Source organism: Danio rerio, chromosome 3, assembly GCF_052040795.2.
Source record: "Danio rerio strain M-AB ecotype USA chromosome 3, GRCz13ab, whole genome shotgun sequence".
Taxonomy (NCBI): domain Eukaryota; kingdom Metazoa; phylum Chordata; class Actinopteri; order Cypriniformes; family Danionidae; genus Danio; species Danio rerio.
In genome coordinates this window covers 24,724,719-24,749,391 of record NC_141023.1, presented here as the reverse complement: position 1 = coordinate 24,749,391, position 24,673 = coordinate 24,724,719, and the positions used below count along the sequence as shown (strand labels likewise).

General features: G+C 34.9%; 2 protein-coding genes across 3 annotated transcripts in view; one reads left to right on the top strand and one right to left on the bottom strand.

Annotated features, from left to right (window-relative positions):
* The window catches only part of smurf2 (SMAD specific E3 ubiquitin protein ligase 2), an 85,329-nt gene extending 62,810 nt beyond the window's left edge, over positions 1-22,519 (top strand). The window contains exons 12-20 of one of the 2 annotated variants that reach the window (XM_087242965.1): positions 6,519-6,717; positions 9,362-9,465; positions 11,257-11,371; positions 11,983-12,161; positions 14,038-14,175; positions 14,262-14,382; positions 17,800-18,001; positions 19,130-19,205; positions 20,888-22,519. In XM_087242965.1, the coding sequence (XP_087099091.1) occupies positions 6,519-6,717; positions 9,362-9,465; positions 11,257-11,371; positions 11,983-12,161; positions 14,038-14,175; positions 14,262-14,382; positions 17,800-18,001; positions 19,130-19,205; positions 20,888-20,987 (1,234 nt within the window). In that variant the 3' untranslated portion in view covers positions 20,988-22,519. 2 annotated transcript variants of the gene reach the window in all.
* Positions 1-24,673, bottom strand: part of LOC147845623 (uncharacterized) — an 807,608-nt gene that overhangs the window by 134,300 nt on the left and 648,635 nt on the right. The window lies entirely within an intron of this gene.

Sequence of the window (24,673 nt, the reverse complement as noted above, 5' to 3'; positions counted from 1 at the left end):
GTCCAATCCCGGCTAACTTCCGGAAAGGCAGAGTAGCCAATAGCGTTAGAGATAACAAGTAAACCAAGTCAACCAAGTAATCTGCTCACGGTTCACTTCTCCTCGCGCGCAAACATCACCGCTGCTCTCGATTTATATTGCCATTGATTTGCCGCCATAGATTTGCCGCCATACTTCACCACATCATTCTGTGTTCACACTGAACATTTTCCTGTTTTTTTTTTTTTTTTTTTTAGGTAAAGTCTTAAATTTTCATTTTAGAGGACTTAAAAAGGTCTTAAAAGGTCTTAAATTTTCTGTAAAAAAATGTGCAGATACCCTGTACTATCAGTCAAAGTTATAAGTTATAAAAGTTAGCATAAGAATTCAGAAGGCAAATATTAGGTCAAAATTGTGAGAGTGCCATTATTTGTTTTGTTGGATAATATACTAACTAGTATAACTGTAACTTAAGTTCCACTGGTAATATTTTTCAAGTGTAATATATTTGCAACTGTCATCCTGTATATTTAAATGGCTTCATTGCCGTTTTCATTTTTTAAATACTTTTTATATATTTTACCTTTGACTTGTAGCATGAACATAAATTATAAAACTAGTTACATTCTTCAACATGAAAAAGCTTCAACATATTTATCGTTTTAAAATTATTTCTGTCAGTAGCCATGTTTTCATCCAAAAATGCTAATTAAATTTATGCACAAAACTGGAATAATCACATAAAAGATGTGCGTTTAAAGCACAGTCTCCATCCAATGAGTCAAAGAAAACAAAATAGTCACTTCCTGATTAACTGGTGTTAAATATCAAAAGTAAAAACAGAAATTACTGTGGTAGGAGAAGTTGCGTGAATCTTCTCCTTATTTAATGAATGACTTGCATCTCAGAAGACAATGCCAACATGCGTTGAACGTGTGGTAGCGTTTGAAGGCACTGAGCACAGAAGCTCTTGACAGTTCTGGAGGTCATTAATAATATATTAACACTAATACTGAAACGATTAAGGCATTTTAGATTGACAGCAATTTTTCAGATGTTTTATAATGTGCTCACCCAGCTACATCACATGATCTCTTACGTCTTATTTTCAAAAAGCATTTGATTTTTGAAATCAAATGACTTTTTTTAATGTGCATACTGAAATTTTTTGAAAATTTTTCCCCAACAAGAAGGATAAAGGTTTGCAGTACATACTTTTGCATGATCATTAGGGGTGTCAAAATTAATTGTTTCTTCGTTGCACCGTGATGCAGATAGGGAAAATTCAATATCGGTTCAGTAATAGTCAACCGGTTATTACATACTGACGTCATTTATCTCCTATGCGCGATGTCACAGTTGAATACTATGGCAAAGGAGGCAAGGTCAAGTAAATAAAACGCTCCTACTACTTTTAAGGTAGATAATTATGCACAGTTTAACTGCTTGTGAGTTTGCTGGAAAGTATTTCATTGACACTGAAGAAGGCACAGCACACAAGGTGCTGTTTCACTACTAAGGAGAAATGCTGTAAAAATCCATCTTAGCCTCTCTCTCTCACATTTTACCCGCTGGTGTGTTCGTGAGATAACTTTTCCTCCCCTCTCGGCTGTTAAAGGCATACTTGTGGATTCAGACACGAGCATGCCTGTGGTGCTAGTTTTCTCCACTGTGTCTATTATGGATTACCTGTGATGACTGCATATTATGCGCATATAGACTGTAACAGCGGCTGTTCTTCCCGCGTCACTCATTGGTGAACAGCGCTTAAATTTCTTAAGCAAATCGCAGCTATTTCTGTTGAGCGGGTGAAGACAATGACCAATTATAAAGGTATAAGACCTGGCTTGACAGCACTCAAAAAGCAAGCTGAATAATATTTGCATTAATTTATTTGCTATAAATGCTCATGCTGTTTTCTGTGCATATATTGGAGTTTTGTTTGATACAATTTAAAGTTTTCTTGAGGAGCTAAAATTAAAGGTACATTTCATGTATTTGACTGCTTGTATTAAAGGACAACATTTTATTACAAATAATATATAAATATTAACATATTTATAGTTTTTTATCAAAAACAATTGTTTTGTTGTGATTGTGAAGAAAATTTTTTAAATATGTATGAAAAGCATCGTCAATGCATCGAGATCGTTCAAATTTCGGTGCAAATCGATAGCATGACAATCGTAACCGAACCGTGAGACCAGTGTAGGTTCACACCCCTGATGATGCACTGAAGGTAAAAAGTCAGACAGATCTTTTTCATGAAGACATTCTCGCTTAGTGAACTAGCTGTCAGAGTGAGTTTCAGTTTGGGTAAAGATATCAGACAGATTAAGAGGATATCTGTCAAAACATCTGTCTTATATCAGCAATGAAGATCTCGCCTCTCTGTCATCAGGCAAAAATCCTCTCTGCTTCACTCTAAATGATGTCTTCATGGTATCACCATCGTGTAGTAAATTTGTGTGTGTGTGTGAGTGTGTGTGTTTGTGTGTGTGTCTGTGTGTGTCTGTGTTGCTGTGCGTGTGTGCATGCATGAGTTGCTGCTGTCTTTAATGGATCCACCCTCCTGATCCACACCAGCATTTCAAGGGTCACAAATGGTGTTTTCGTTTTCTTAATCCAAAATGTATTTTTTTTTCTTTTCTTTTTTCTTTTTTTCGTTTTTTGGTGTGTGCTTCTTAATGTGAGAAGCGAGATTAGATTTAATGGGGTAATTGGTGTAATAATTGTCTGTAATTATTATGGCGTAAAGGCTGCATTCTTATACAAAAAAAAAACACTTAGTACACTCAGTTAGTAATATAGTATAATCTTTTATTATTGTTTTTCTTTTATTGCAAAGTCATTATTTTGATCACAACTTTTACATTAAAAAATTGTTTATTAACAATTAAATTAAAAAATTTTTATTAACGTTTATTCAAACAATCTGTGTAAATGAAAACATTTATATAGCACTATTTTCACACACGCACAAAAAAAACTTTAAAGAGCCTCTATTATGATTAAAAAAAAATGCCATATTTTGGTTTTTGGGTCTCCAACAACAGGTTGATAATATGGCTGCGAGGTTAAAAAGCACATTTATTTTCTTAATTTTACCTAATTACTCCCATATGATTCGTTCAGCGATTCATTTGTTCCCAAACCCCTCCTTAGCGCAATGCTAATCATAAGTAAAAACTGACACACAGTGACAAACTATTTTTTATTTTTTTACAATTATTGTTTAGGGGTTATTACCTTTATTAGATAGGACAGTAGAGAGAATTGACAGGAAAGTATGGGGAGCAGAAAGAGGGGAAGGATCGGCATAGGACCGCGAGGCGGAATCGAACTCGGGTAGCCGTGAACACCTGAGTGCATGACGAACTAACCACAACACCACTGGCGCCAACAAAAGCTGAACTATTTTGAAACTTGACCACCGCATGTGTGCAGGAACAGCTGACAGTGGCCATAGCAACGACAATAAGCAAAGGATTGCAACAGGTTTAAATCCGTAAACAAATAGGCTCGCGTTACATTTTCACTGTGGTTTGAGACACAATATGTGAATATAAAGAGTTAACTAGATACACTACAAGCTACGTGGAGCAGTTACAAGTAACAAAATACAATTAAATATGCATTATGCAAGCTAGAGAAAACAGGAGGCAACTATTTTAATCGGACTTTAGTACACTTCTGAAATGGAGGAAGAAACTTATCCATAAACTGTGTACTGTAAAGTTCCTATAAAGCTCTGACAAAGTCCTATACATCAATAGTCTTTTCTGATCCTTCCTTTAACAAATGTCTGACGAATCCCCTGTTGTAAGCATGTAGATTGCTGAAGCACTCGTCAGAAAAATACAGCGACAATTCATATAAACCACTCTGAGTCAGCTCTTTTATAGATGAATCAATAGTTTTAAACGCATTGCACTTTCAGATTTAAGCCTTAGCTGGATATTTCACTTCACTTAGTGCTTGTTACACACTGCAAGGAAGGATATTTTCAAAAACCCATAATAGGGGCTCTTAAGCAGCACAAATATAGCAAATGAAGAAACTAAAGAAAATAAATTAATCAAAGGGATAGTTCACCCAAAAATGAAAATAGTCATAATTTACACACTCTTGACTTGTTCCTAATCAGTTTGAGATTTTGTTCTGTTAAATACAAAAGAAGATGCAGATTGCAGGGTTTTTAACATTCTTCAAAATATCTCCTTTTGTGTTAAACCAAACAAAAATATCTCAAACTGGTTTGGAAAGTCAAGAGTGACTAAGATATCAAATTTAATGTTGAAATGTGCTTTAACTTCAAAATGTAAAATAAATTGTTGAATTAACTTATGGATATGCACTTGTAAATGAGCGATTTGGAACATATAACTTTATTCCTTTTCTCATTTATTTTTGCTTATAAACATCCATATTTGTCATTAAGAACTATGTTAAGTTGAATTCAGTTTGACTCCAGATTGAAGCCCTGCACAGAGCAATACGAAGTAGGGAAAGTGCAGGCAGAGAGCAGGGAGTTTCTGCGTGTCAAGGAAAAACGAACGGGAGGAAGGGAATATTTGAGGAATGTGGGTCACGTGCAGACGGAGAACGAGTGTCACATGGAGAAATGAGAGTCTGAGTGCGGCTGTGAAGTGTGCGTGGACTGATATGTGAAGTGACTGTGTGCTTTCATAGTAAAGAATGTGTCATTTTTGGATAAATGGATGCACACTTCTCCTCGCACTCGTCTGTGTTATTGGGTGATAAATGAACTGCCAGCTCCATTCTTTATGTGTCTAGCACTGGCGTTTGTGGAGTTATTTAAATGCAAGCAGCATGTTTGCAGGTGCCTCATCTTTTGACATTTTGTAAACATTTTAAGGCAAGTTAAGCTCTTTGGTAAAAAGTTTTTTTTATATGCACCTGTCAATGTAAAGGCTTTGAGCTTTTTTGGTTTTCATAAAGTGCTTTCAAAAATAAAATTAGGTGTTTCTATTGTTACACTTCATCATTTGTTATTTGTAGATTTCAGTTGCTGTAAAGTTGTTTTCTCAAAATAAAGTTTTTTTCTCCTTCATAAGGCACAAGTTTTAGTCATATCTGTGTTCTGAAGCTTTTTACCAAGGGAATACCTCAAGCATAACTTGACTGATTTGACTAGAAAATGTTTTTCTATTTAATTTTTTTGTTGTTGTATTTTTATAAAATATGGAGTGATTAAAAATGTTTATGGTTTTGGGCCAGAAATGTATGCAAATTAGCACATATTTAAGTACACAATTATTAGCATATTTAAATAACATTTTAGAACATTTGTCAAATAAAAAAAATGCAAATATTAAAATAGGGAAATATTATAATAAGCATTGGATTATTTATTTATTAATTATTATTTGCCTTAATTGTTCAGAATACATTTTGAACCACATTATAATAAGGGATTCTTGAAAGTTTTTAAACAGGGTGTCCGCAGGCAGGCAGTATTAAAAGTTGATAAATCAATTATAAGAAAATGAAGACCCTTAAAAGGTATTAAAGTCTTAATCGCGCTTTTACAAGGTCTTTTGTTCAAGCATTGTCCAAAGTGTTTGACTCCAAATAAGCATATATATATTTAATTTCCTCCTAATATTAACAACGGCGTGTTCGATCCATGCGATTAGTTCAGGCCAGGGCGCGTCTGACAAAGCTCCTCCGTCTTGGAGATGTGACGTAATTTGCAACAAACATGGGAAGGTGATGTGGCCTCTCCACATGTAGTGAAAACATGGAGTAAAGCAAACAGCAAAATGGGAAAACACAAGTTTGCGTACCACTGGTTGGAGAAAGATGAGTTGCTAAAGCCTGTCGCTGAAAACAACCACGTAATTTATTCTTTCAAGCTTTCTTGCTTTCAAGGTTATCTGATTCTGTTGCTTAGTTGTGCTCCGCTGATTTATTTAACTACAACTGTTTATTAACAACAACTGTTTATTAAGTTAAAGGTTTGATTTTGGCGATGAAATATTCTGAGAAGGTCTTTAAAAAGTCTTAAATCAATATTATAATCATCTTTAGGATTCCTGCATATACCATGTTAAAAGCACTTGTACTATGGCAAATAATGCACATTTTATTAATATTTTTGAAACCATATTTAAATATTACCAGTTATTACATTGTTAGGTTCTTTTGACTGTTTAAAAGTCTTTTTTTAATGAGGCATTCAAAACATCATCATTACTCTGACATTTTAATGTAAATATCAAGGGTAAGTGAAATGTTAGGTACAGGTGAAATGTTAGTTTTCATGGCACTAAATGTGATGGTGGAATTAAAAAAGATGCTCAATTTGAACTTAATGGTGCTTTTAAAAAGTCCTTAAATCTGCTGTTCATGACATACTGGAAATCCTATTTAATAGTTTTTAAGCTTATTTTTGTCCACCTCTGGCGTGATACGCTCCTGTGTTTTGGCACTAAATGAGTGATGCTGTTCTGGCATCAGAGATTAAGAAGGAGTCAGACTTCAGTGTTCATCTCTTTTTATCTCTTTCTCAGCAGTCGTCCCGGACAGTTGAAGGAGCAGGCTCAATCTGTCGTGTCCCCCGGAAATCTCCCCGAGGATCCTGAATGCCTCACGGTGCCCAAGTACAAGAGGGATCTGGTTCAGAAGCTGAAGATTCTGAGACAGGAGCTGTCCCAGCAGCAGCCTCAGGCAGGACACTGCCGCATCGAGGTCTCACGCGAGGAAATCTTTGAGGTCAGACCCCAAACTTGCTCTGTGTAAAATTTCTGCATAAAAATAATTCCGCTATTATGAACTTTAAGAAGGATTTTTTTTATCACTGCTTCCACAAACATGTTAAGGAATGCAACGACATTGGAATAATTTACACTTGAAATCTTTTATAAAATAGTCATTTAAATTATAATTAATATTTTACAAAAATAAAAAATAAAAAACAGTGATTAAAAAAAAGTGAATGAAAACTTATTTTTAGTTTTACTGACCCTAAATTTTTAAACAGTAAATGATTTAGACATCTTTATGGAACACTTTACTTTTTTCTTAAGAAATTTAAGGTTAATTTTACAGAATTGAGTTTTATAATTTATGAGTCCATTCAGCTGATCTCCTAGCTAGGGGACTTTTAGCTTAGCTTAGCATAAAACATTGAATCAAATTAGACCATTAGCATCTCGCTCAAATTTTTAAAAAAAGTTTTAATAATTTTTATTAAAAGTTGACATTTCTGTTGTTATATTGTGTAAAAGTACTGATGGAAAATTAAAAGTTTTCTAGGTTTATATAGCTAGAAACTTGTTCTGTTGTAGTAATCAATGAGCTTTGCTGCTGTACCATGGCTGCAGCAGGCACAATGATATTATACAGTGCCTGAAAATAGTCCTCAGTTAGGTAACTAAAAAACGGATATACGTAATATTGTGTATTGTTTATACATTTACAAGAAGATTCATACATTTACATGAAGGAAAATGACAAAGAAGCAAATAATCTAAGACAAAATATGATCTCTGTAATCTCTATCCGCTTGTTAAGTGTAACGTCACGCAAAGCGGCTTCCGGGTCCAGCCACTCTATTCAACTGAATGGGGAAACTCGTGAAATGTTAATAATCAACGTTTACGAAGCAATTTAAAACTTTCGAAAATCACGATTGCAATATATATGTCCATGCCTAATATCCAATGGCCAGAAAGTAATTCATTTTTTATAAATTGTTAAAATTTTGGTATTTGTGATGCTTTTGAAGCCTAGAGATTGTTGTGTACACTATGACTTTATTTAAAATTAACTTTAATGTGCGATATAAATTAAAAGTGATCATAAACAAATGATTTCTCAACTCAAATAAGTGGCGGCTTGGACCCGGAAACAGTATTACATACGTCAACAACACATCACTACTTAACAAGCAGATAAAAACTCTTCTTCCTCTCTGCAATAGTTAGTAAAATAGTCAGAATAATTAAAATTCACATTTCTTCATCTCTTTAAGCTATTAAATTGTTTTGTTTTCTGCATAACCATCAAATCTCCTGACTAATCCCAAAGCAGCAGAATCCACTCTGCCGTCGACTCGGATGTCAGCTTTGAGATGGTCCGTCAGCATGGAGGCAGATATAAACCCTTGTTTAAAGCTCTTAGTTGCACCAGTAACACCTGTCAGTCTGAACCAGGCTTTAATAGGGCCTGAGAAGCCTGAAGACCTGGTTAACCTTCATCATAAAAAAGCCCTTTGAGCTCTGCTGGATGTTACTAACAAATCAATTTACTTGTGGAAAAAGCCATAATGCATCAGGCATGAGGTGAAACTTCATTAGCACGCAGCAAACACCCTGCTGAGTTCAGCGTACATGTGTGACATGTTTCTGAGCCTGCTGGAAAAACACGCACTCAGCTTGAAGTGATTTCTGCGCTGTTTGCTCATCTGTTTTGGGGTGTTTATGGGTGTTGAGCTGGATGCACGCAGGCATTTCTGGATGCTGCATTCCAACATGCTGCACTCTCGCTCCCTACAGACAAGTCTGACCATAAACATCAGATTATATGAGGCCTTCGCATGAGTTTGTGCTCTTTTGAGTTTATTGGCAATAGCAGGAGTTCACATATCAGCTGTAATAAATTGAAGCACGTCTGAGGGCTGTTTTCAGCACGAATGTCCACTAACTTGAGCAGTATTGGAAAAAACTACATTTTAGTGTGTTCTTTTCACACAAATGTACTCACCCTAGTAAAAACAGTGAATTATTCATAATATCAAGCAAATAATCTGTGTTTTGTCTATGGTGACAATTTACATCGTAATCCACTTTGCAAACGTCAAACCAAAATATGTCTTGAGAGAACTGGATAAATTGTGACATCATTTTAATAAAATCACATAAGTAGTGCCAGACAGATTATGCCGACATTTTTTACTATATCTGCAGAGAATTTTGTCAACAAATCTGTTCATTTATGTTCACATGCAGAATTATTTTGCAGTATCAAATCTAAAAACTTAAATATATGAAATATAAAATAATCGCTTTTTAACTTTTATTTAATAAAATTTAATGCAAATCCATCTAGACTCATTTATTTGGTCAACGAATCAATTCTTTCATGTAATATCTCTACTAAAACACAGACAATATTACTTTACAAACTGTGTTGTAAATAAATCAAATGATAACTTTAATATTAGTCAAAATCTTAGTCAAAATTACTGAAATTAATTTAAAAACTGAATAAATAAAAAATGACAAACATTTACACAAGTAAATCAATTCTCGATGGGCTAAAAATCTGTGGATTTCTGTTCTCTTTTTTCCCTGTTTCATCAACAAAAATAGTAGATTTGTCATGTAAAAATTTCTGTGTTTCACTTTTTCCTCAGGAGTCTTACCGGCAGGTGATGAAGATGAGGCCGAAGGACCTGTGGAAGAGGCTGATGGTCAAATTCAGAGGAGAGGAAGGTCTTGACTATGGTGGAGTCGCCAGGTATGTGTTTTTTTTACACTATCACAAATGTTCAAACTTTCAAAAGTGAAAGGTTCAGTCTTGAACAACAGTTCTGCTTTGCATCGGGCTGTCAATAAGCCTGTCTGGCTTTATTCTGTGATTAAAAAAGCCTTCTGGATGTATTTTATACTTTAAACTAATCCTTAAAAAAACACCCATAAACAATATGGCAACAAAACTATAAAAAAAAAAGTGTCACTTTACTGTGCTTTTTATAACAAAGTGTATTTAAGTCCCACATTAAATAACAAAAGGACATTAAATGTGGGATAGTTATATCTTAGTTTGATTAGGCCTTTGTCTGTTTCAAGGAAAAAAATAAATATTTTCATATATAGTAGCAGATTCATTTCACCACTGACATAAATATCATTCCTGACACCATCAATTAAATGGAAAAAGCTGTCAGAATTGTGCTTAGCATGTTGAAAAACATGATCTTAAATAGCTGGAAGACCTTGTTAATCATCAAATTGTTCCTGGGTTTTTAACCTGGCTTTAAAAAAAGGCAATGTTTTGTATGCGTGTATGACTCGTTTGTTATAGATCCTAAGGCCATGCTTGATTTTGTATACAGCATTTCTATATTTTGTAATATCTTGAACAAATGCATCCTATTCAGAGAACATGCACAGTGTGCTTAATCATTGTTTGGGTACAAGTGCAGTATGTGAACAATGAATACAATGAAAAGAAAGCTGAATCACTGCATGACGATAAAAAAAATGTTTTTGCCTTCTGGATTCTCTCTTTTTGATTAGTATAAAAAATGCACAGGAACACATCTCAGATCCATTCAAATTGTTTCAAGTATTTGGTTAAATACTTAAAGCACAAATGTGTTATATGTTAAATTATACTAAAGCATGTTATCACATTGCCATATTCATAAAAAGACTTTTAATACAGTAACCTTGCATTTCACTTCTGTAATATAAAGGAGAGTCTACAAAGATGCATGTAAGATGTAAATATTTCCAATCCAAGATTGCACTTCACTTTGAAAAGAAGTTTCATGTCAATGCAGCTCTGTACAGGAAGCATGAATGAATGCAGGCAGACCTTAAGACTCCTTCTCTGGCACATATGACACTTTTGCACATCAAATTCTTGATTTTATATAAACTTAATAAAATGTTTAGCTTAATATTTACAGTGATTTGTCAATAATATGACTACCCAGCACAGCATTTTAATGCTTGTCAGCTATAATTTCAAGTATGGTTAAAAACAAAATGCTTCGTAACAACACAAAAGCATTTAAAAAGCCTTGTTTTAACAAAGTTCTGCATTCTTTCAGTCGATAATGGGTCCCTTTGAACTGAGCTGTTTTTTACTGGGTAAACAGTGTGTTTATTTACACTACAATTAAGAAAAGTAACCAAAGTTCTAGACAAATATAGATCATCCAGTGTCACTATTAAAGTTCTTTGAGAGTCCCGAAAAAACTCAAAGACAAAACATAATTAATAACTGTAGCTCCTAATGATACATTGAGGTCTTCAAAAGTGAAACCTGTTAACCCATAATGTTATTCATTTTCATAGTACAATCAATTCTTAATAGATTAAATCAGCTCTTGAATCATGTTCTGTTTCATTAATATAAAAGCTGAATATTCTGAAAGTTAAAATGGGTCAAAAATGTTTTGTTTCAGGCTCTTGTTTCCATCTAGTGGTAGAATAAGAGTATAACGATGTGAAATTGGGTCATGGTGGATTTATGTCTGTCAATATTTTGTGCCAATGTTTGTGCGCTTTTGTGTCATAGGGAATGGTTATACTTGCTGTCACACGAGATGTTAAATCCATACTATGGGCTGTTCCAGTATTCACGAGATGACATCTACACGCTACAGATCAACCCGGACTCGGCTGTCAATCCAGTGAGTGAAAGTGCACGAGCTTCTGAACTACACTGATAATTCTTAAGACAAGACACTGCTGAGATTTTGAGATTGGCTTTTTATAAAAATATAAAGTGTTTCTTTTATAGTACCTAATTTGTTATATCAATTTATGCTTGTGTGATTTCAATTATAAATCTCAATTACAGTTATAACTCTGCTAACTCTAACTCTGCCTTTGAGTTGCAAAGGCCATTTCTTGTTTCTAGTCTAAATATCTACATTTAATAGCAAAAACAATAGTATTAACTTACCCCACTGGCAGATACTTTCCTTAAAACAAGCAAAATCAGTGAAAACTAAACAATATTTTACTTGGTCTAAGAATTTTTTGATTTTTGGACTAGAAACAAGACAAAACAAAGTAAGAAAGGCATTTTTTGCATTGTGATTTATTCCATTTCTGTGCGCAAATCCCCAGAAAACCATCTAATAGTGCTATTCAAACCATCATCTGAAACCGTATTTATATTGCAATATTTATTGCAGAAAAATAAAATATCACAATATCAGATTTTTTCCAATATCGTGCAGCTGTCTAGAATGCAAGCGCTTTACAAAATTCACATGTTTTTATGTTTGTTTTATAGGAGCATTTGTCTTATTTCCACTTTGTGGGGAGGATTATGGGAATGGCTGTTTTCCATGGTCACTATATAGACGGGGGCTTCACTCTGCCCTTCTACAAGCAGTTGCTAGGCAAACCTATCACTCTGGATGACATGGAGTCAGTGGATCCGGACTTGCACAACAGCCTCGTCTGGATCCTGTCAGTGTGCTTAACATATCCATCTATTGCATGCATGATGAATTCTTTGATATGTAGTATTATTAGTAGTAATTACTAATAGACTAGTAATATAGTATGAGTATTTTACCAATAATATCATTAAATTTAATATAAAAAATTAATAAAACATTTAGAGTATATAAATCTCGCATAAGTGTCTTTCCAAAAACAAAGGTATTGTAGTTAACTAAAATAGAAGGATTAATTTGATGTAATGTTGTTATTATACACTCTCAGAAATAAAGGTACCCGAGCTGTCACTTGTGTGGTACCTTTTCTAAAGTTACAAACTTTTAAGTAAAAAGCCCATATTAATACCTCAAGGGTACATCTTATTAATGTAAATTATGTTAGTAAATAAACCAAACCAAAATGCATACATAAAAGAGAGTGGGGGTAAAGAGTATGGGGGGGAGGTTGCCTATATCATAGCCATAATTATTATTTTGTCTAATTGCATATATAATTAAATGGGGGTGTCACGATGGTGCAGTGGATAGCATGATCACCTCACAGCAAGAAGGTCACTGGTTCGAGCTTTGGCTGGGTCAGTTGCCATTTCTGTGTGGAGTTTGCATGTTCTCCTCGTGACCACGTGGGTTTCCTCCGGATGCTCCGGTTTCCCCCGCAGTCCAAAGATAGTTTATGAGTGCGTATGGATGTTTCCCAGTGATGGGTTGCAGCTGGAAAGACTGCGTAAAACATATGTTGGCGCTGTGTCAACCCCAGATAAATAAAGAAAATTAATAAGAATAAATTATTAAAATTAATTAAATTTCAAGCGAGAGACTTTATTACATTTCAACCAGTTGCAAAAGGCATGTTTTATCGGCTAATTTTAAAATAAAATAACTAAATCTAAAACATATCAATTTACTTCTAAAACTAAAGGGTGTTTTAAAATAAGCTGTTAAAACATTTAAATGGCAAACAGAAAGAAATAACATTTTTTATAGAAAATACTGTAGTTATTAGATGATCCTAAAATGCAGTTATGAATTCCAGGTTGCTTTATACGAAAATGTAATTATCTAAATATTAAATCCAGTGGCAAATAAGGGATAAAAACACATAACAGATATATGTACATATAGGGATTTTCCGATCAGGTTTTTTTGCCCTCGAGTCCGAGTCATTTGATTTCGTGTCTACCGATACTGAAACCCGATCTAATACTTCAATGAAAAATAAAAAAGAATAAAGAAGAGCAAAGAAACAGATCCAGGATGTTCCTTTTTTGTAATTAACCTTATTTTGACATTCAAATCTTTTAACAAATAGAGCACTTCTGTGAAGTAGCTTGAACAATCAATTAATTAATAACATCAATTCTTCACTTTTGGACTTTAGTGCAACAGTAAATATAAAACAAAAACTAATATAAAACAAATAGCATCTCATTCTAAAATACCCAGAAGACAGTTCCAAGTTTACATATCTCACAGTTTTCTATAGCAATGTTGTCTTCATCAACTTTATAATACCTCCAGACCGCAGACATACTCGCGCTTTGCGCTTCAAGTATGTTCTACTTTGCTGACATTTAACCAATAGCGTCTCTGTAACAAAGTAATGTCATGCTGCACGCGTTGCTGTCAAGGAAGAGGTCTAACTCTGTGCCACCGCATAAACTATAGATGTGTTAAAAAATAATGAGAATTAATGTCTGAAAGCGTGTGATCTACCCCAAATTTTCCAATTACGTGATCGGATCTGGACATCCCTATGTACATACATAGAAAATTATGCAAATGATATAGTATATTTTAATCACTTTAATATACATACATGAATATATAATTGTGTGTGCACTATTAATAGTAATTATTTTTCCTCTATCTGTTTTTGTGTTCAGAGATAATGACATCACCGGGGTGTTGGACCACACGTTCTGCGTTGAACACAATGCATATGGAGAGATCATTCAGCATGAGCTCAAACCCAATGGCAAGAGCATTCCAGTCACGCAGGACACCAAGAAGGAGTATGTGAGGTAAGATATTCACACCTGTCAACCTCTCAGTCCTGCTTTTCTGATGCTTGTCTGTGGGTGTCATCAAATGTCCTGTTTCTGCGCAGGCTGTATGTGAACTGGCGGTTCCTGAGGGGCATCGAGGCTCAGTTCCTGGCCCTGCAGAAAGGCTTCAACGAAGTCATTCCACAACACCTGCTCAAAGCGTTTGATGAGAAAGAACTGGAGGTATAAAAACACCAATCCTTTATAAATGTATGTTCAATAGGTGTTGGGCTGTGTCAGTGAGAGCCGTAGCTTACGGAATCGGGCCAATGGCTTCAGAGCTCAAACTCTAAGGCAAAACTCATGTTGCATTTCTACTGTCAGACCAGTAACCCTGCTCTAAACCCTGAACAAGGCTCCTGAAGAAACGGTATTCAACAAAATTTAAAAAAGCAGTCATGATAGACTATTCTTACACTAACATTTGACCAGAAATTGAATAAACTTTCTTTATTTTTTTTTAAGTATTCAAACACATTGTCAAGTTTTAGTCCAACAAACACAACAATTAACAATAAAAGATGTAATATACCAACAGTACATAAGGAAGTAAAAAATGATATATAAATACATGTAAATATTTTTATTGAACATTTTTGATTTCAAACAAAGCCCAAGATTTAACCAAAAAAAAAAGTAAAATAAAATAAAAATAGTAATACTGCAATAATAGGTATAAAATCATGATTCAAACATATCTGATACATTCTCTTTCATATTTAACCAAAATTGTACAGTTTGGCTGCTGTTCATTCTGCTGTGGCGACCCCAGATTAATAAAGGGACCAAGCCGAAAAGGAAATTAATGTACAGTTTGGCACCATTTATTTTGCCTGTGGTGTATTCCAAACTAATAAAGTCCATTAGATAGAGCCTCGAGGTTAGATCAGCCGGAGCAGATGGATCCAGCCATATTTTTAGGATTTTTTTTTTTTTTTGCTGCAGTCAGAACAACATCCTTCTTTGTGTCATAAGAGAGTCGCTGACAACAACAAAGTGCAGATCCAAATGCAGGTTTATTAAGAATAGTCAGACAAGCAACGGTCAACACAGGGGTAGACCGATGTATATAGGCAATCCAGACTCAAGGTCAGTCAACAGGCAGATTGTCAAAAGGCAGGCAGCAGACAATGTAAAGAAACAAACAAGGCGAGGGTCTCAACACAACAAGGCAAGGAAAACGTGTCGTAGTGTTAACTTCACAGATAAACAAGGCTCAGTAAGGAGTGTGTCAAAATGAGCTGATATAAATGTGCATGTAATCAGTACTTGAGCAGCATCAGCTGTATAAGTGTAATCAATGGAGACTTGAAGCAGGTGTGTGTGTGTATGTTGTGTGTATGTTGCATGACAATATTGACAGGGTTTTAGTCCGTGTAAATGTGAATGTTCTCAAGCGATTTATGAAGGTTAGATCGCTGATGATCATGACACTTTTGTTGATGGATAAGGAGAGTGATGAATCGTCCAGCATGTGAAAATGCAATGGGTTATATTGGATCTAAGTTTCCATTAGATCTGATGGTAGGTCTCGTACTTTGGACCAGAATAATGCAATTTGGGGACATTCTCTGAACATATGTAAATAGGTAGCTAGTGTAGAGTTGTTTCATAAGTGACAAAAAGGGTCTGATTTTCTTTTCACTTGAATTAACAGGTAAGGGGTAGCATAAGGCTTAAACATTAATTCATAATGAATCATTTGGTGAACTGGTTTTTTGAAGTTACAAAACAGTTCTCCCAGACAAAATCCTGATCAATAACTATATTGAGTTCTCTCTTCCAGAAGCCCTCAATTATCATATTTAAATAGTGTGATACTATAAGTGATGTATAAAGTGTATTTACTCTACCTCTACAGTCCAAACTGTAATCTGTCTAGTCTATCAAAGGGTGAGGGTAGTATTTTTTTAAATAAATAATAAAATGAAAAATAAATAAAAACTAATAAATAAATGCTGGCCTTTATTTTTAATATAACTTAGTATAATCCTCTTCAATTTAAATATTTCCTGTATAACTTAAAAAAAATCTATAAAGGTTGCCAGATTTGAAAGAATTTGTCTTTTTTTATTTGGGAGAATCTGATTTTCTCCACTTCCACATCTTTCCTTACATCCCTCATGTGGTGCATAAATGTAGGAGGTCATTTCTGTTTACAGTCTTTGACCAGTAATTTACAATTAAAACTGTAATTTATTAATTTGTGTCAGTACTGCATCTCAAACCAACCTATTCATCCTCATTAAACACAAAAAAAAACATGTCTAACTGATAATTCTGTTTATATTTCTTTATTTAGAGCAAACGAGCTTATTCATTTTTCATGAAATTACACAATCTGAGGAGATCTGAGCACTATCTGGACTTATTGTCATATACTATGGTTATTCTATCAGTCTAAGCAACTGAGGATCTCAGATAACTTATGTAACTAATGTGCATTATGAATGATTGCACAGAAATGATGGCACATTTTACTGCTAGCTGCATTTCTAACACAAAAAAATACCTAGATACTTGCACCCATCGTACCCCCAACAGGAAAGCATCATCAGTGCACCCCATGAGAGAGGAGAGAGACAGAAATCAAGAAGGAAAATGTTGACCAGCAAAAAAACATTTTAATTAAAGTTTGTTAGAAAGTCATGATAATGTCAGTGAGATAGCCATTTTACTCTTTTGCGGTCAATACAATCATTTGACACCCAATTGTCACTAATTCAAAATTGAAACTAAATTAAACGGCGCACAGAATTGATAAGCTATTTAAAAGTGCCCCACCCCAGATACTGATACTGCCGCTGTTTTCTCATGTCAGTTAACCAGTGGGAAAATTAAGTCACCCTCACAACTGTAATAAGTATTTTGTAACATCCAACACCAATATTTTTTTAAATATAATCATTATATTATGTTGTTGATTATTTTAGACACACACAAGTACCTGAAAGTTAAATTTAAGTTTTTTTTGTGTGGTGCTTTTTACACTAAATATATCACATATTTTTAATTCCAAAGCAGCTTTACAGAAGGTGCACATTATTATATTTCAATCAAAACAGCACAATGGTCAAGCATATGCGTAAGTTAATCTGCAGTTATGCAATATATTGTGTACTTTTCAAAAAAGAGATATCTATGAATATAATATACAGTAGTCAACATTTAAAGTGGATCAAAAAAGTTTTTTAAAATTTCCCCAAGACAAGAATGGATGTTGTTCACTAGTTTTAGGACAAGTTTGATAAAAGGAATTGAACCACTTCAAATGTTGAACACTATATTTAATATCTAAGTAAATACATAATTTGTTTGTTGTGTGTGTTTTGAATTCATTTAAATTCATTGTTAGCTGGGTAGACTGATATGAAAACATGAGAAATGAGCAGCACTGACAACTTGTGTTCATGACTCTCCTCAAAACTTTCGGCTGAGGTTTTTGATGGGCAAAAAAAAAAACCGCCTCAACATGGCCCAATTAAACCCTGGAAATGACTATAAATGTGACTGGCCATGGCGCACACTCGCTTTAGTCCTAACAGTGAAAACATGGCTGGTAAGCACTTTCAGAGCAAAGTATGTTTCTCTGGTTTTCAGCTCATCGTGTGTGGATTGGGAAAGATCGACATCAACGACTGGAAGTCAAACACTCGTCTGAAGCACTGCACCCCTGACAGTAACATTGTGAAGTGGTTCTGGAGGGCTGTGGAGTCGTATGACGAAGAGAGGAGAGCTCGACTGCTGCAGTTTGTCACCGGATCCTCCAGAGTTCCGCTGCAAGGATTCAAAGCCCTGCAAGGTACCCGATGATGTCACAAATTTCTTAATTAGCATCCGGAAATTCACACCTGTATAGCCACATTCAATGAATACATAAACCAACACAAAAAGCAGTATTAGGAATGAAACGGCACACAACACTGATGCTTCAGTACATATCTCGATTTTGAAGTAACAGTTTCAGTGTTGCCAGATATTTATTTAAATCGAATTTTACCTTGTTACTTAAACTGTTATATATATTTTAAACAATACAGTAACCAACACCAGCAGTCATAGAACCACAACATAACCGGATCATATCAAAACACTGCCCCCCTCTCACCCACACACTGCACTTGTGTAGATTACACTACCTATTAGAGTGTTTTACTTTCGAAATGGGGTATAAATTGTCCCATTTGGCGTTTTAAATTCTTTTAAACTTAATAAGGTGCTGCTTGCCAATCAGACAAGACTTCTATGTTTGTTCTTGCTATTAATTATGGGAAAAAATGATCAATGGGCGCCAAACACTGAACAGTTTTTGGTATATTAAGGACTACAAAAGGACTATAATTTTTTTTTCAATAATGCTTTGCTGATGTCTTGAAATAAATGAAGTTATAAAGCATAATCTTAATAAATTATGTAGCCTAAATACTTGCTTATTACTGTAATGTTGAAGAGAATATAAGAATTATCAACAATTTAAATTATTAAACTGCTATTTATTTTGAGATTCTGTGTAAACATGTATGTTTTATTTGATTTATTTATTTCGAACATAAAATCATACATTTAAAACAATTCTTCCAACAAAATACATTTCATCATGATCAACAAAATATTTACTTATCCATATACATCTAAAATAACAAATTTATTTAGCAGGTGTCCTGACATTACATCCCACCCATCAGACTATGTTACCAACACTGTATTTGAATGGTTCTGAGGTAGGACTTTGGGATAAGTAGGTTACGGCGATATTACCTCTTTCATATCACACTAATTCAGCTTGTAATTTACACTAGTAGCAAAATCTGATGGGTAGCACATTGTCAGAGGTTGAACCCTCTGACAAGAGTAAAAAAACGTTGGTTCGGGTTAAAGCACAAGGTACTATTGATCTCTTAAAACTGAAATCTTACATGTCTGTCTGCAGGTGCCGCTGGTCCACGTCTCTTCACTATTCACCAGATCGATGCCAGCACCAACAACCTACCCAAAGCACACACTTGGTAAGCATGAGGTTTACACAATTAAATCTTTCTTGAACATCAAATAAACATAGAAGAATGATTTTTTTTAAGAACCGTGTGACACTGAAGACTGGAGTAATGATGCTAACAATGAAGCTTTACCATAATGTGGGTTAAACCATTTTTAAAGTGTACACTCAGTCACATGGAACCAATTTATTGAATACTTAATCAAGAAAGCAGCAATTAAGGGCATATTCACACAAGGCACAGTTGCCTTGAACCATGCCAAAATGCGCTTGTCCCCCTCCCCTCTCCCCTGACAGCCTGCACTCACACTGCATTATTACCTTTCGAGTTAAATCACGCTTACATCATCGATGATGCAGCAGTTTAGTTTAACAGACGTGCAGCGAGGGGTTTGCGTCTTTAATAACCTATGACATGTTGTATTCATTGAAAAGTAAGAATTATTAATAAATCCATATAAAGCAGTCTCTGTGTATTCACACTGAGAGCATCAATGTAGCCGGAAGTCATTCATTTTCAATGGAAGCCAGCGGCGAGGTGCATCGCGTCTTCACCAGTGTGAGCGTCGAGGAGAGTTGAAATCAAGTCAACTTTATGCTAATGAGCTATAATGTGGTTTAGCGGCAACCAATCGGAATGTTGAAGTCCACTACTTGAGAGGTGTCCAGAAAACACAGTCCTGTGAACTTTGATTTTGACCACAGTTGTTTCCAAGGGTTTTAATATTGTGTTTGCCAGATTTCAATTATTTACGATGTTTTCTTACAGGGACATGCATTAAAAAAGTTACTGGCAAGTTACTGATGTGCATTAATGTATAATTTTTTTTTCTTTAAAAAAGCGGGAATCTCATGCAAAAATACAAATTAGTATTGCTGCTTCAGAATATTTCAGACATATGGACACATATTGGATAAGTGAAGCAAAGCCACACCAACAGCTTAATCTTCTATTGTTAAATTAGTTTCATAAAAAGTGTGCAACATTTTTATGCTAGAAAACATGTTTTATGCGGGAATGTGACTGATTTGCTGACATACTGAAACGGCCCCTTTAAATACAAGATCAATGCAGTGAATTTTTACTTCTCGAAAGCGAAGCTGTGAAGGCAGACAGCTTGTCGCTAGGTCAGCCAGAGAAAACTTTGGTGCTCTCACTGCTTTCAATGTGAACATACAGTTGAAAGTGAAGTTGCGTCTTCAGTTTTCAGGCTCAGGCACGCTTTGCACTCACACTACAAGCGTTCTGCGTATGAGCCCAGCTAAACTGTGATCTGGCACACCGGGCCGGCCAATAAACTGTGCCTGGGCCTGATTCGGAGCACTCACAATTGTCAAATGAACTGAGAAACACACCCGAGCATGGTTCGAATCGCCTAGTGTGAGTGCTCTTTAAAGCCTAACAGAAACAGCCCTGTTTATTTATTTTTCCCTTTACCTCGTATACAGAATATAATGGTAAAAACTATTGTAAAAAATAATGTATACAAATGCAATAGTATACATCAGAATTTTCTATACAACCAATTATTTTATACAGGAGTGATGTTTCACACTCTTACTATTTTATTGTTTCTCATCAATTATCAGTGTGTAAATATTTAAAAAACCTGTATTTTAAAACCAAAACATGCATATATTATTACATTTTGCCAACATCATCAGTCAACCATATTCGTTTGTGTTCAACAGCTTTAACCGAATCGACATTCCTCCATACGAAAGCTACGATAAACTCTACGACAAGCTGCTGACAGCCATCGAAGAGACATGCGGCTTCGCTGTGGAATGATGTCCCACGGCAGCGCTCACACAAGACCCTTTCTCCAGACGGGATGGACCGGTCATCCAGACCACAGGCGTGTGGGCCTCGCGGGGAAGCTCAGACGCTCGGGCTGAGGAACTGTGGATTACACCGCAGCACTCGACGCCTGATGCTGCTATCCCCATCTTTTTGCATTATTTGAAAAGAAGAGAAGAAAACAACCTATCTTTTCAGCTGCTAGTAACTCTTTTATTTACTATTTTGGAACCTCCTTATCCTCCTTTTGTTTTTTGTTTTTTTAAGTCCATATTTAGATTTTTTTTTTAGCATTAAGACGACATATTAACAGTATTTCATGTAGCATTTTGACAGACTAGACTTTAGGAGAGGCTGAACTTTAGCAGGGCGCAGAACAAGAGCGGCATAAGCTAATGTAGAAGCACTACTGTCCTTACCGAAGACGCCAATGTCAACAAAAGACTGCAGAGTTGGTCATTATTTTTGGGACTTGAAGTTTTTCTTGTTGCACAGGGTGCTGATCTTGGACCCATTTGGATCAGGGAAATAGACTCCGCTGGCTTGTTTTTGAGTGCCCTGCGCCGGATGCCATCTTGACTACCTGTGCTCTATTCCAAGAGACCACCGGTGTCCGCAGTCTAGCTTTATTTTTATATACGCTGTGAGAGGTGAAAAATAAAAAAATATACAGATATAATATATTGGCATCGTCCCAGGAATCGTTGCCGATGTTTCCAGAGCAAAAATATTAATAAAAAAGAAGAGAGAAATGAAGTTTAAATCAGAAAGGCAGTGAGGTTGGCATTGGCTTACTTTAAATGTCTGACAGGTTTTTTTTGTTTTTTAAGGAAACTTTTGAAGAAGAGCATTTTAATATGTTGCATTATTGGTGTCTTTTTTTGGTAATGGATTTCGAATCTGTCTCAGATGTCAATCAAACCCTTTAAATGAATTAAATGCATGTCAATGAGATGTGAAATGTCTTCCATTTCATACCTTCTCATTATATTGTTACTAGTTTTTTGTTTTATAATTTCGTAAAAAAAAGACAAAAAAAAAACAAGAAATGCAATTGTTTACCCCTCAAGGAAATCAAGGGAGAATTGTGTCCTTATCACTTGTTATTTTTCTAATTTATTATTAATCCAGCTTTTTTTTTTTTTTTTGTCACTGGCTTTCAGTGAGCATTACAGACGAACTGCAAGGAGGATCGCTGTACTAAAGAACAAGAAACAAATCTTTTATAGAAATACATCAGCTTTAGGTATAAATCTAGCAAAAGCATGTCTAATGTGCTCTTTGTAAGCCTCCCAATGCACAGCTTAAACCTGTTTTTTTCAGGATTATTAAAATAAACTGCGTAAATAAACAAATGTAGTTTATCATATATACAGTTGAAGTCAGAATAATTAGCCCCCTTGAATTATTAGCCCCCCTGTTTATTTTTTTCCTAATTTTTGTTTAACAGAGAGAACATTTTTTTAACGCTTCTAAACATAATCGTTTTGATAACTCATTTCTAATAACTGATTTATTTTATCTTTGCCATGATGACAGTAAATAATATTTGACGAGTTTTTTTTAAGAGACTTCTATTCAGCTTAAAGTGACATTTAAAGGTTTAACAAGGTTAATTATGTTAAAAATAAATAAAAATAAAACGAATAAGACTTTCCCCAGAAGAAAAAATATTATCAGACATACTGTGAAACATTCACTGCTCTGTTAAACATCATTTGGGAAATACTTAAAAAAAAAAAAATCTAAAAAATTCAAAGGGGGGCTAATAATTCTGACTTCAACTGTATATATAGTTGAATGTTTCTGAGATGCTGCCTGTCTATAGCAATCCTCTATGACCATGGACTGTTGTTAAGAGTTTGCATATGCTGAAAATGAGCTATACATCTTTTGTTACCTTTTTATAAATATATATAAATATACATTGGAGTGTGAAAGAAGGTGAAAAAAAAGAATAAAAAGCCTCTGGATGGATCAGTTAAATATTCTGAGATGGTGCTTTGTATAGATCTAGAATATTGTTCATATATGTGGGTCACTGACTGTCTTTTTAATTTAATTAGATTTGAAAGAAAAAAAAAACATTTTGCACACACTATATGATGGCTGTATATAATAGGCAAAAAATCTATTTACCAAACTCTTTATGGACTGAATGAGTATATCTGGTGCACACATTTTAAACAAATCTATTCGTCTTCTCTTCTTTTAACATTTTTTTTAATTGTACAGTTAAATAGGTCTCCGTATGGACTGGATGCCCTGTTGACTTTAGGCTTCGAGAGGGTTGTTCCTTTATAGCATGATTTACTAGCAACACTTTAAACTTTCATAGCTGACCGGTGCAATTTGCTAAATGTAACACACACTATCATTTTTTTGTAAGAGTGTTTTATTTTTGTGTGTAATTAGAACTGATTAAAATTGCCTTCCTGATGGGATCACTGTGGCCGCCTGCTTCTATGACTGTGTCCAAAATGCACAAATGTCTTTTATTCTCTGAATCATTTCAGTAATTGAGTGGGAGAATCTTTCTTTTATCATTGTGATTCTGATCATTGATGCATCATTTCTGTCAACAGCAATAAGAATGAGTGATTTTGATTGCAAATAGTAAGTGTTAAACGCTCAGGATTTGGGTTAAAGAGTATCACAGTGCTTTATGCTTCTTTTGTGAGACCAATGTGGGCTGTTAAGCAGCATCTTAAAACAAAAGAGGCTTATGCCTGTCGTTAGAATAAGAAAGGATCTGTCCTCCATCTTGAGAAGTAGGGGGAGGTGTAAATATCTCCCTTTTAGCAGGTTTTCTAGGTGCCAGACCTCACTTTGCTGGTGCATTTTTATCATTTAGATCAGAGGTTCCCAAATTTTTCAGCCTATGCCCCCAAAATAACAATTCCAGTGATTTGTGACCCCCAATATTCTCTGAGGTGGTTATAGATATAAAATCTTTGCACAAAATGGTGCACACATACCAGTAGGCCCGAGTCTATTCATTGTTTAATTTTGGAGAACACCACTCGGAGACCATCCTCCATGTTCAGTTGTGGGCTGTGTTTATTTTTAATGAACATAAGTGCTGTAAAGGTGTCAAAGTTTAACCTGGTGCAATGACATCGATGTGCTGCATCTGCTGTCTTTAATATAATGTAATGACACCCCAGGGGTCACAAAATAATCGAAAGGTTGATGGTTTTTTATTTGCATGCTGTTTTTTTATGTTTATTATTAACATGTTAACCAGAGAAGCCCAAAGTAGGGCCTGCAGGCCAAAGTTGGCCCATGCGAACCGTTGATTTGGCCCACCAGCCCATCTGAGAAGAGAGAGAAAACGATAAAAAGGTGGTTGGGGCGAATGCCTTTGACAGAGCGTCATTTCAAATTTAACGTAACCTTTTGTTTGTATGTTTTATTGCTGATATACAAAAAAAAGCCAAATCAAATTAAGTAAATGTAAATGTATCAGACTTCTAAAATGTAAACACTGTTACTTGACAGATAGAGGTATAGGTAAATAAAGGTAGATGTAGGTAAAGGCAGCTCGACTAGTGCATTTAGCATTCAACCCCTTTGTGGTATAAATGGGCTTGTTTGTTTTTAATGTTGTAAGTTCATTATAACATCTTAAAAAAGATTTAAAGTAATGTTAATTATTGTTAAACATTACAGAATGA